This window comes from Xyrauchen texanus, chromosome 15 (genome assembly GCF_025860055.1).
Source record: "Xyrauchen texanus isolate HMW12.3.18 chromosome 15, RBS_HiC_50CHRs, whole genome shotgun sequence".
Lineage (NCBI taxonomy): Eukaryota > Metazoa > Chordata > Actinopteri > Cypriniformes > Catostomidae > Xyrauchen > Xyrauchen texanus.
The window spans coordinates 41,920,678-41,934,407 of record NC_068290.1 but is presented as its reverse complement, the minus strand read 5'-3'; the positions used below and the strand labels follow the sequence as shown (position 1 = coordinate 41,934,407).

General features: G+C 37.5%; 1 protein-coding gene across 2 annotated transcripts in view; it reads left to right on the top strand.

The window, feature by feature from the left end:
• Window positions 1-13,730, top strand: part of ascc3 (activating signal cointegrator 1 complex subunit 3) — a 275,425-nt gene that overhangs the window by 33,403 nt on the left and 228,292 nt on the right. For both annotated transcript variants that reach the window (XM_052144464.1, XM_052144465.1), the window contains one exon: window positions 1,947-2,067. In XM_052144464.1, the coding sequence (XP_052000424.1) occupies window positions 1,947-2,067 (121 nt within the window). The remainder of the gene's footprint in view (window positions 1-1,946; window positions 2,068-13,730) is intronic.

Here is a 13,730-nt window from a genome sequence, read left to right as displayed (position 1 = left end):
ATATTAGTTACCATTTATGGACATTTTAGGTAAATATCTCTTGTTGCTGCACATTTGTCTTTAGGTACAACATATTTAACATATATGTACCAGTAAAGTACACGTAGGCCTACTGTAAAATAAAGTGCTACCTTGTATTGTTCACAAATGTTACCAAGAAAGGCTTCAAAATAACCAACTTGAACCAACTTTTTTTTTCTTTCTGGAAAAAAAATGAAATATATAAAAAAGGGTAATACGCATATATAAAATCTGAGTCTACATAAAGGCTATCAAATTGTTATCAATTCACATGTTATTACTTTAAAAAACGTGCAGTGAACGTTAGCCTTTATGTTTAACGCACATACTGGTCTGATATGTTTCTGAGTTTCTTGTACCGCTTCGCATTTTCTTTCCACCATAAAAGCTGATGCAGATTCACAGTGCCCCAGGCATAAAACCAGAGATTTGGTGAAAGATTCAGAGGGAAAGTCCAGTACGATTCAGCATTTTCATAGAAAAGCGCCAAAGAAAATGCGCAGTTTGTGATAAATCGAGTTTGGTTTTTAATACACAACTAGTTAGAGCAGAATGATTATTCAATTAGTGTATTACTCATGCACATCCCCAGATTCAATTTGATTATTATTCATATGTTATTTCAATTATAATTTTGCGTACATATGAAAGAAATTCTCAGCTAATGCTGTTAATTATAGTAATTTAGCCGTTAATGGTGTTAATTATTCTAACTTTGCAAATTATGAAAAATGTTCATTTTAAATGACATTTTATAATTTGTTTTTCATCATATTGATGACTTTTTAGCTTTTTAAAAATTTACAAATTCCACGTATTACATCTATACTATATACACAGTAGATGCGTTTGTTTACATATATCATTTCTTTTTTTAAAAGAAACAAATTTATTCCAATCTATATTAATGTCCAAAAAAATAAATGTGTATATATATATATATATATATATATATATATATATATATATATATATATATATATTTACGTTATGGACAGTCACACTAACTGCTGCAGGAGCAGGTCAACTCTACATCCCTAAAAACTCCTCTTATCAGACATTATCATTCAAACACTGCCTCTGCAAAGGTAATTGCGCTCATCATTGAAGAAGACCAGCATGATCATTTGATTGGACCATGGTTTGCCAGCACTGTTCTCATTCATTTAATTAATATTGTCAGTGTGATTGTTTCACCGTAATGCATATAATTATAGTTCATCATTTTAATATCTGCTATACTGCACTTCCCCTGAGAGATCCCGCTCAACACATTATACTTTCTCTTCTTTATGTTAAACAGATTTATGTATGAGACTCTTAGCCTAGTCTTTAGACTAGTAAAGTTTCATGAAGTGTTAAAGGAATAGTACATATAAAAATGAAAGTTTTCTCTTTTATCATGCTATCCCAGATGTGTATGACTTTTTTTTACTCTGCTTAACACTAAGATTTGTAGAAGAATATCTCAGCTCTGTAGGTCCATACAATGCAAGTGCAAAAATATGAAAGCTCCAAAAAGCACAAAGGCAGGATAAAAGTAATCAAAAAGACTCCAGTGGTTAAATCCATGCCATGTCTAAAGTGATATGAAATGATAAGTGTGGGTGAGAAACGGATCAATATAAGTCCTTTTTTTACGATCAATCTCCACTTTCACTTCTTAGCGCATATCGTAACCCACTGAGCAGGGAGGAGAACTATTGCTTATATATTTGTGATATTGTTTTGGAATGATAATTAATCAAGGTCTGGTAATTATCATTCCAAAACAATATCACAAATGTTTATGATTTGGGTATTTTTCAATTAATATAACGGACATCTGTTCTGATTACACTTATATTTGTACCTCATTATTTATCATGTCCCCCTTCTTATGTCCCCCTTCCTTTGTTTCTAATCTCATCTTTATCTCCCATCAGTTGTTTGAGTTTCTGGGTCCTGAAGGCTTTGAGATGATCTCCATGCTCCTCCAGAGAAGGTCAGACATTGTGGACTCTCTGTTAGCGGCACCGTCAGACAGCAGATCTCTTTTTACATCAGGTGAGCAGAAGCAGCAAGAAAGTGTCAACAATCTATAATCAGTTGCCAAAGGTGATCTTTTCTCCTGTTACCTGTTTGATGCAAACAAACATTACACCAGCTCTTTGCAGACTTACTTACATATTGGGCTTTTTTAAAGTTTTAAAAGAAAATAAAAAAAATCACTCATCATTTACTCAACTTCATATAACTCTAACTTAGTGCCGCTACTGTACTTATACTCGTAAAAATGCACTGATTCCAAAACCGATACCATCTGACGTACGAATGTCATTCTGTAAACTATCAGCTTACAAATTAAAATCATGCTATGTCCTTGTGTGTTTATTAAACCGCAAAGGCTGCGATATAATTGGATAAATAAACAGTATAGTTTGCATGTGCTGCGTGCTTCAAAGTGATTGTGTGGAGTCATGTTTTGTCGACAATGGCTGCTCATACCTTTTTAGAGCTCCTTTGCTCATACACAGAAAACACCCTCATGAGCATCACGCACACTGTTTGTTGTAGATGACAGCAAGCAGAGTGCTAGTTCACTTTATAGTGCACAGCACATACAGATTACATATTTGTTGAATTAAATTGCAGCCTTTTGCAGTTTAATAATCACACTGGTCTTTCGATCCAAACGGGATGAATCAGTCTCTGAAAGGCACTTCGAGGGGAGAACAATCATGAAAGCCATGTTGTAAGATCGCGTTAAAGCGCATTTCCAATAAAAATAATTTTTAAAAGGTGAGTTCAATCCGGGTGGCAGAGGACGAATCTCAGTTTCCTCTGCGTTTGAGTCGGTCAACCCGCAAAACTTATTACGTGGCTTGTTGAGCTCGTTACAGCGTAGACATAGCACGCGTGGAGGCTTCAAACCATCCACGCCACAACTCGACCACGTGCCCCACCAAGAGCGAACCGCATTATAGCGAACATGAAGAAGTTACCCCATGTGACTCTACCCTTCCTAGCAACTGCAGTGCCGGATACCAGGTTTTGTGTTTGAGAAACGTCAGAGTGGATTCAAGAATAAATTAATAATCTTATCACAACAGTGGTTCCAACAGAGACATAACAATGACTTAAAACAAGAGAACAAGACAAGATACCTGAAAAACAACTTGACATGATTAGAGTGGAGTGCTGCTTATATTGGTTTTCATATTTCAATGAATCAAACTTCTCGGGGGATATTAAGCTTATTGTTCAGTTTGGCAAGTGTTTTATTGTGTTCAATTAATTATGTAAATGTTTTGGGACACAGTATTGGGAATGAATTTACATAACGGTCTGACTAACTTTGGACCCAGCGGAGGCATGAGGGGTGTTTTACTGAACTCAGCTCCAGTCCTTGGGGAATTGGTCACCCAGTGCCACGGCCGGTTGCCCATTCCCTTGGCCTGTTTTCAGCATGGTCATCCCATCGACATATTTGCTGAGGAGTTGGCCTAAGTGGCCCCTGGGCAGGGTATTGATGAGACCATCCTCAAGCAAATTGTTTTGGCAGGTATGGACAAGCCCATCCAGTTGGAAATCCTTTTGGGATTTGGTGGACCGGTTGACAGAGATAGAACGTCTGCTGCAAGGGTGGAACACCAAATCCCAAAACCTAGTAGACCAAGTCAACTACAGCTTCTATGTGCACCTCCCGGGCTTCTCCATGCCGTCGCCAGAGGAAGCATGCTGCCGACTGCCACCTAAAACCTGATCTCCTGGAGCCTGCTCACCAAATCAACACCTAGCCTAGCCACCACGTCAAGTCAAGCATCCCAGTCAAGCAGCCACTTCAAGCCAAACCTTTACACCTAATCAAGCCACCACATCAAGTCAAGCAGCCCAATCAAGTCATGCAGCCACTTCAAGCCAAATCTTCACATCTAGTCAAGGCACCACGTCTAGTCAAGCATGCTGGCCCAGTCAAGTTTTCAAGCCTAGCCAAGACACTTAGTCAAGCCACTAAGCCTAGCCTAGGTGTTCCACTCTAGCCCATCCTGCCGGCACCACCCTGGTTTGTCCCGCCGGTGCCACCCTATTCTGTTGTGCCCTGATCCTTACCTTTTGTTTTCTGATTGTGTGGATTTTTGTTTCTCTGTCTTGTCTGTTCTGTGTGTTGTTGTGCCTTGTCATGGCAGCACTGATTCATGCTGCTTGTGATTATTGGCAGCACCTGTGGTCAATCTTCCCTTCCTCTTTATATTCTCTTTTTTGTCTTGTCTTCCCCATCAGATCGTTGTGTTATGTTCAGTCTTCATGTCCGGTCGTGTTGTTTGTATCCTGTCCTGTTGTTTATATTCTGTCCTGTTCAGGATATAATCAGTTTGTTGTCTTGTTGTTTTGTTTTTTTCTCCCTAATGAGTTTTTGTTTCCTATATGTATTTAGTTTTCCTTGTCGGTTTGTTTTAAGTTATATTTTTGTCTTCTCTTTTATTTCTCCCCTGTGAGTTTTGTTTGTATTTTGTAGTTTATATATTTTTTTGTTTCAATAAAACACCTTTCATTGCCATCCTGCATCTTGGGTCCTTCCTCAAATATATTGTGACAATTGTCCCCTGAGGATGTAAATTTAATAAAAAATAATTAAAGATCTTACTTTGACATTGTGTCAGCCAATCCACAGGTTTCACCTTAAATTTGGGATATTTTCTGTGAACAATCTTTCAAAATATCATTACAATTTATAATTTATGCATCTGGCAGACACTTTTATCCAAAGTGACTTACAGAGCACTTATTACAGAGACAATAGTGTGCTAAATTCAGGCTGATCAGGTGCAGAACAAGCAATAGAACTGAACAGAACCTGTCCTGAAAAAAGTATGTAAATGTAAATATTTATATTTTAATAATTTTTTGTCATTTTTATAATCAAAGTTTAACTTTGTAAAAATACAAAAATTCTACATTATATTAATTAATATTATATCATGAAATGATATATATTATAATGATTTGAGCATCACTGTTTGAAATGATGTGTACAATTTACAAGTAATAACATTGAGTTTACATTTATTTGTATAAGAAACACTAAAAACGTTACTGTCATTTTTGTAATTCCTTACATTTATATAGTCCTATTATATAGCCCACATAGTATTGGGTGAATCTCCTCAACCACCAACAGTCAACGAGTGGCTCACAGTGTTCCGGTTCAGCAAACATTAACGAGAATCTCTCGGTTTCTTTAGCACATTCAAGCTATGTGAGGTTAAAATTAATATTTCTTTTGACTTTTTTATCTGACTGTAAAGATCAGAAAGGATATTTAGACACATTATTCAATGAAAGTGGAGTTTTTGATGGACACACATTACATGAAGGAAACGATCCGCTTTAATCTCAAGCACTTCATTAAAACAAGATGATTTACCAGGAATTCCAGCTCTTAAAGTTCTAAAAGCTAAATTCAAGCACTTCAAGGACCTTGTGTGAACCCTGTAATTAGTGTAGAAAAAAGCGCAGTGGGGGTAAAATCAAACAACAGAGATTATGATGTTTGACGGGGGCATTTCATTTATGATCACATTTTTATGAAAACAAAGTTGCAAATTCCTAAATATCGAGTTATGACTCGATATGGTTCGTCATTTTTTTGATATGCGATATATCAAAATTCGATATATTGTCCCATTCCTATTTAAGGAATATTGCTCATCTGTGATGCTCTGTTGTGCAGCACTTTATTTGATCAAGCACCATAACTCCAATTTTGTATTTTGGATGGATCCATTTTCATTTGATTAAAGTAATGATAAATTAATTTATTTAGACACCATTTTGATAATAGCATTGAAATAAACTGGTAAATATGGAATTCACTCCTTTCCCAAAAATTGTATCTGGTATCATCCCTAAACTAGCTACTTTTCATACTATGTTAATTGTATGATAGATAATAGTATATCTAATGGATCTAATAGTTTTACTAGAATTATTTTTTTATTTTTTAAAGTCAAGGGACAAGAAAAGTATACAATATTTGTGAAATGTGTCTGGCCTGCATTTGCATCCAGAATTCAAAAGTGGTGTATAATTTTTATTTACTGCACATGTGAGAACCAAAGCAGTTTTTGTTTCAGATTTGAACTTGTATCCAACCTATAACATTGATCTAAAAAGGGTTGTTGAAGGTGCTATGAGAAAAATAGCATTAGTGAAATTGTCTAAATTCAATATGATGTGTTTAAAGAGGTAGAGCAATTTTTATTTTGCATCTAAAAAAGGTACTAGAGACATTAGAATTGCTGCTTTGTGAATATTTCCACACTTCCAGAGCTTTTACTGTGCTGTGCACTTGCAGAGATGACCTCTGGTAATTGCACTAATTTTGTAAACACTTACTGAAAGGGCCTATTTCACTAAAAAGTGTTTGAAGAGCAGTTCTGTTCCTTATTAACAGCCCAGCACTCAAAGGAGTACTAACTGAGATATGACATATAGCACAGAAATGAAAGTCCACATATATTCTCTGCAGAAACCCTCTTAAATACACTTCACAGTGAACTAGCTTACATTCTTCACCGTATTGCTGTACATTTTATTGTCTGTGGGCTTTTCACACTTTACAGTGTTTATGAAAGGACCGCTTTATTATTGCAGCTGATCTTTGGTGCCGGCAGTAGACTGGTTTATGTGTTTGTGGAGAAAGAACTCATGTTTTATTTTAAAGCTCATCGCTCACACTTTCAGAATAAAGCTCCCACGACTCTCCTATCGGTTTCAAATGTGTGAAAACCTTTATAGAGGCTACATTAGCTAGCATCCTTACATATTTCATAATTCCATATACTCATTGTAAAACCCTCACGGGAAGGAGGACAGGAAACGAAGGTTTCAGCGAAAAAAGGTAAGGTTTTAATGGCTGTCTGTCTCATGAACATTTACAGAAAAACCAACACATAACAACACAAGCGCACTGGGTTGGCTTGCTCTGGTCGGCTTCCCTCTGCTCTGCCGCTGCTGGCTTTTTCACCGCTCTCCTCACTCTACTGCAATTAGAGACAGGTGTTAGTCATAATTTGGCCCAGGTGTGAGCGCCCTTACCGCTTCTCTCTCCCGGACGGCGCTTGACCACGCCCCCGCTGCCACACTCATGTGTTGCACTGTCAAGGTTTTATGGAGTAAAAATGAACTTGCATAGACCAACAATTAGAAAATAGTGCAGACAGATGCAAGAAGGCATCCTGTGAGAACAGGCAATAAATCTACTTAATTTACTCAGTTGAATGGATTGCTGTGGACTGTATGCCAGTGATCGCCAATGGTATGGAACTGAAACAAACTGTACAATGAGCACTTTTTGTAATGTCTATTCAATGTTTTCATGCCACAATTATATCATGTCTTTGAATGATCTTTATTTTGGGTTTTATCAGCTAATATTGATATCCCATTAATTTGAGTATTTAATAAATCCATGATATTCATTTTTGTATTTTTTATTTAGCCCCTTAAGGTGGGCACTCTATTGCATAAAAAGTCTCTGTATACATAAGTTACATAAGCATATGAGGTATCATCTCAAAGCTTGGAATCTGAACTTTTCAGAAATAAACCTCGCTTCTGAATTTGTTACTTAAACAAAATCAGGCCTCGAAACATTCGCATTGAAAATTAGCACCCCAGAGGTAATGGGGTTGAAATATTTAAATGAAAAAAATGTCCTTCACATAGCACATAAATGGACAAGTCATATATTAAATAAAAGCTCTCACTCTCAGGAAAGTGACTGTACAGTTAAGTTTGTTGCCCTAATACCACAGTTCAAAAGATTTTCAAAAGAATCACAAAGTGAAATATGATTTCTGTAAGTCATCAAATACAAACATCTCTTTTATTCTTTTATAACTCCTGCTGTAAGCCCCAAATAACTAAAAACTTTATATCTGCTTTTACCTTTGGATGTTCTTTAAAAAATGAGCCAATGTTTGCTTGTCTGTGAGCTTGCTTGGCTGAATAATCCAATGTTATATCTTAGATGTCCTGAAGAAAATATGCCATCCAGAAGGAAATGCATGTAAAACAAATCATCAGAAAACTCAGAGGCCGATGTATTCAGTGAAACATCAAGGGTAATGCCTCAACTGAAATTTAGACTGAATGTCTATGGACGAGCACATCTGTGAGGGCTAAAATGTGTTAGAGCACCACCTACTGTATATTCAGCTCTGTACATTCTGATGGTATGTGATAGAGAATTTTCTAGTTCTTTCTGCCACCTAGTGGAATAAAATTAGACTTTTCAAAGTGAGGTAGAGCGAACAGAGCCAGAATTACATGTTTTCAAAGTAAGGACAATTTCTTTTTATCATAAGATTATGGACACATACAATATTATTTATGAGTCTTTTTTTTATGTGGGTGGTTCTCTGAAAAATTAGTCAAATGTTTTGCAATTATGTTAAATTATGTGTGAATGGTGAGCTTTTAAATTTGAGTGTGAAAATTGCAGGCGGCTGCCCAAAAATCACCAGTTTGTTTAATATTTCACAAAGATTTTACATAGTTATTCGCTGAAATTCTAGTCATGATAATTTCATCATGAAAGAAAGTCATACACATCTGGGGTGGCATGAGGGTGAGTAAATGATGAGAGGATTTTCATTTTTATATGTACTATTCCTTTAAGACTTAATGGAACTTTACTAGTCTAAAGACTAGGCCAAGAGTCTCATACATAAATCTGTTTAACATAAAGAAGAGAAAGTATAATGTGTTGAGCGGGATCTCTCAGGGGAAGTGCAGTATAGCAGATATTAAAATGATGAACTATAATTATATGCATTATACCATATTATATTGTTTACTCAACAGCATATATATATATATATATATATATATACACACACACACACACACACACATTGCACTGTAAGCCGCTTTGGTTTAAAGGATCTGCCAAAAAGCATAAATGAATGTAAATGCAAAATGTATTAATCTTTGCCTACACATGTGTGTAATTGGACTTTTGACTAAAAACCTTAGTCACTAGATATTACCCTTGTGACAACTAGCCTCTTATATAGGTGTTTCTTACACTATGGGCACTTTTATGTCCCAGTTTTTTTTTTATTATATATTTTATTTTTTTGTTAAAATGTATTTATTTGAATTTTGTTATACAACGTGCAACAAAACCTGACAATCTCCATCTCAGAATGCTATCAAACATGATACATAATTTGTGAAATGTTGATGATGCTTAAAAAAATGACACAAAACCACAAATTTCTCCAGTGATGCATGTATATCTACTGTTGGACATTGTCAGTAGACAAATAATAATAATAATTAAAAAAAAACATCTTAAAATTATGTTTGAAGAAAGACCACAATGTGACAAATGTGTCCATAGTTGAACACCCCATGTTTATTTAGAGGCGAATTCAAGTTCAAGATATACGATTGATACAAAAAGCATGGTTAATTATGAATAAATATTTGAATGCTTCAACGGCTGTTCTGTAGGGATACTTGAAGTTTGCAGGTGTCATTAAGGTTGGCACAGAGGCAGAAAAATACTGCATGTTACTCAAAGCATCGCTGACAGCTGTGTATAGGTAAAGCCATGCAGGAAAGCAATAGAGGAGGTACATTCAGTGGCCATGTGTGTTTGGAGTTCAGGTGGTACAGACGTGAACGTGTCCCAAATACAGCACTGGAGAAAAGCTCAGTGCCGCCTTTTATATGAAAATGTTCAGGAGGGAGCGAGGGCGTCCAAGACAGTATGAATAATTCAGAGGAACCTTTTGAGTCTTGACGGTCAATATCTGTGACTGAATGGAGAGACAAGTCCAGAGCGGCACTTCTCAGAATAGGATTTTCAGATGTGAAAATGGAAGCTGGTTTGTCTGTAATAGGCATTTCTGTCACAACCTTGAGATGTGAACTTGGTTACAACCAGCTTGGCATACGAATATGTGGTGGTATCCGGCATTATGTGGCATTGATCGCACAGTTGAGTTCACACACAATGCCATGAATGCTTGTATTTCATGCTCTTTTATGCATTCATGAAAACACTGTCTGTCATGGATGTTTGCGGATGTTATATCAGCCTTAGGAAGAACTCTCCTTTATTATTATTATTATTATTATTATATCAGCAATGACAGTTTCTATGTCTTTCTATTAACTATTACTAGTTTCCAGTAGTTTTCCAACTATAGTTTTCCAACTATAGTATGTTTCCATTGAGGCTGTAGATTTGATGAAGGTACTCATTCTGCACGTTACATGTAATTTTTCCCTGAGGTCCAGTAATGTTTTTTGCTCAAAAAGAATTAAATGGGAACAGTTTTTGTTACTGTACCTTCAAGACTCCATTGTGTTCTGTAAATGACCTCCTTCATGATTTGCTACTTTTTTCACTTTATAAAAGGGGCACCAGTGACGGGCTGCAGGTTTGCTGTTGGGTCTGATATAGTTTACACTGCTCTTCAAAAACAGCTTCTATTGTGCTTTATTCACAAAACAAGCTGTGCTGAATTGTGCCACTCAAATTATTAAATTCAAAATGAAATAATTAGCTTAAAATGGGATTCTGGTTCTTAATTTAGACAGTTCTTGTGAATCCTCCTTGACTTGTCTGCTGCTGTCGACACTGAACCACAAGATCCTCCTCTCCACCCTCTCTGACCTGGGCATCACAGGAACTGTGCTTGGATGGGTTGAGTCATACCTCATTGGCAGATCTTTCAAGGTCTCCTGGGGAGGAGAGGTGTCCAAGACACACCAGCTGACCACTGGTGTTCCTCAAGGATCAGTGCTTGGACCCCTCCTCTTCTCGATGTACACAACATCACTCGGACTGATCATTGAGGCACATGGCTTTTCCTACCACTGCTACGCAGATGACACGTAGCTCTACCTGTCATTCCAGCCTGATGACCATACTGTCTCAGCTCGTATCTCTGCCTGCCTCTCGGACATTTCGGCCTGGATGAATAAATGGCACCTTCAGCTTAACCTTGCTAAGAGGGAACTACTCATGACCAACCCATCTGTTGACCACAACCTCACTATTCATCTTGGTTCAACTACATTAACACCAAGCAGAACAGCTCAGAACCTGGGAGTGGTCGTTGATGGCCAGTTTAATTTCACTGCACGCTTCTCATCAACCACCCTGTCTTGCAGATGTCACCCTGTCATGCTCTACAATATCAGTAATATCAGACCTTTTCTGTCTGAATATACTGCACAGCTCCTGGTCCAAGCCCAGGTCATTTCAAGACTGGAATGCTCTGTTGGTTGGCCTCCCAGCTAACACAATTATGCCACTGCAGATGATCCAGAATGCAGCAGCATGTCTGGTCTTCAATCGTTCAAAAAGGACTCATGTCACCCCTCTCTTGATTTCACTCCACTGGCTACCTGTAGCTGCCTACATCAAAATCAAGGTTTTGACCTTCAGTACAGCCAGTGTAGTCCATTTCTGAACGAATGACTCTTATGAACTGGTTCTTTTGAATCTACTGTGCAAAACATAAAGCACATCCAGTGTAGTCTGATTCCTGAACAAATTAACTAACAAGCCCGTTCTTTTGAATCTATGGTGCCAAACATACAGCACAACTTGTGTAGTCTGATTCCCAGACGAATGACTCTTATGAGCTGGTTATTTTGAATCTACATTGCAAAATGTTTTAGTGAGTAACAGACTAAACTGCAAGTCATTCATTTCAACATGCCCCACTCATAATGAACCAAAAATATTTCCTGTTATGTAGTGTTGTACATAAGGATTGTGAGACTTAACAGTTACTGAATGTAGTTTTGTTGCAATTAGTGAGATTTCTTAAAAACAAAATAACGAATTAATACAAAAATCTTAATTATTCTATTTTGAAACAGGCTGCAGGGCAGTAAATCCAATCATTTTTTAATAAGCTTATGGTCTATTTTTTTATTTTATTTGCTGCTTCGTTTCAGTAAGTTGTCTTTTTGGACTGGGATTGGACCTTTTGAATATTATAGTATGCTTGCACAGTACATTGAACTGTTATTATTTCAAAAGATCAAGATAATAATCTAGTGTTCGGGCTTCGTTCAGGTGTGGATTTGGTTAGCAATAGTAATTATCAAAGATAATTATTAAAATCAAAAGAACATTAATTAAAATCAACATTAGCTTATTAATCCTTCAGATCAACAATCATCAAAGATAACTATCAATTATCAAAATCAATAGAATATTAATAAGGATTAATATCGCCGGGGCACCACCCTGGATTCAGGGACTAATAACAGACAGTATAACAGTCTCACTATAGGATTGTTCTCTTAGGAAAGTTGACATCTGGAGAACATCGACATTCAAAAGGAAAACAATTAAGGCTTGAATCAGAGCACTGATATCCCCTTCCAGCCCTTGACACAGGTGCATACAGAACAGTACCAAAACACTTCTCGTTAAAGTATAACAGTTTATTGATGCAGGAATATCAATTCATAATCAATACAATGTAGTCAATAAACTTCCAACTACAAACTAATCAGAAACATGATTGGTAACAAATAAGCCTATAATACATTAGAGGAGGGTGTGTGTGTGTGTGTGTGTGTGTGTGTGTGTGTGTGTGTGTGTGTGTGTGTGTATGTGTGTGTGTGTGTGTGTGTGTAAGGAGAGGAGTGCACAAAATAGGGAGCATGACTCTCATGGACAGTACATCACACAAGGTTTCCGGACAGAAAATGTGGCCACGAATGTGGGCAGCGAGATGCTGGTTAATAGCGTCTGCCCGTTTAACGCGTGTCTCCGCTGTTCGCCAAATGTTTGTGCGGGTATGTGTGTGAGGGGTCGTGTGTGCGGTTAGTACGAGAGAGAGAACAGAGTGACTGCACCAAAGCCAGTTTTAGCGATAGTGGGAGAGAAGACAACTGTTATTTTATTTCTCAGAGACGGAGTGAACGGCTCGTAATCCGTCCGCCACAGTCGTTGGTTCTTTAATGGATAAACTCTGTGCGCTGGTCTCACCCGCTATGGCGGAAATTCACAAACAGTCCAGCATGGTCAGACGACAACACAGCAAATCTCATTTGTGGTAACAGTAAGTTCCAATAATCCCTTGAGTATTATTAGCAACAATGAGCGGACTCGGCAGTCCATAAACTGTACAAGCAATAACATTAATACACAAGAATAACACACTATAATAATCTATCTCTGCCCAGACATAAACCTCTTTCTTGAGTCTTGTGAGGACATGGGTAGAATGTGTGTTTGTCCATCGTTTGACTCTGACACGGTTCCTCGAGGCTCGGGTGATGACGGGAGGCCGTTTCCTCACTCTGTCAATGGGCAGTATGGCAGCTGACTGGTGGAGAAATCAGCGAAGTGAACTCTGTTGAAGAGGGAAGAGAAATCTTCTTGCTTCACTTCTGCAGGCAAATGAGTGAGACGCAGATTGCTCAACAGTCTCCTTCGGATCCATTAGCGTGCTCGGTGGAACATGGAGAAATCTCAACTCGTCCAGCGAGATGAGATTGTATGGCCAAAGTTCAGGTATGTACATTACTTCCTTGGGCAACAAGGCTACATCTGTGAGCAGCAGGGCTGCATCTAGATGAGGCACATAATGTCGCTGGAAGAAAAGTGTAGAAGGTTTTATACTCTCGATGACATCATGGTTGAGGGGCGCATTCTGTCGTGCTTTTCATCCAATAGGATT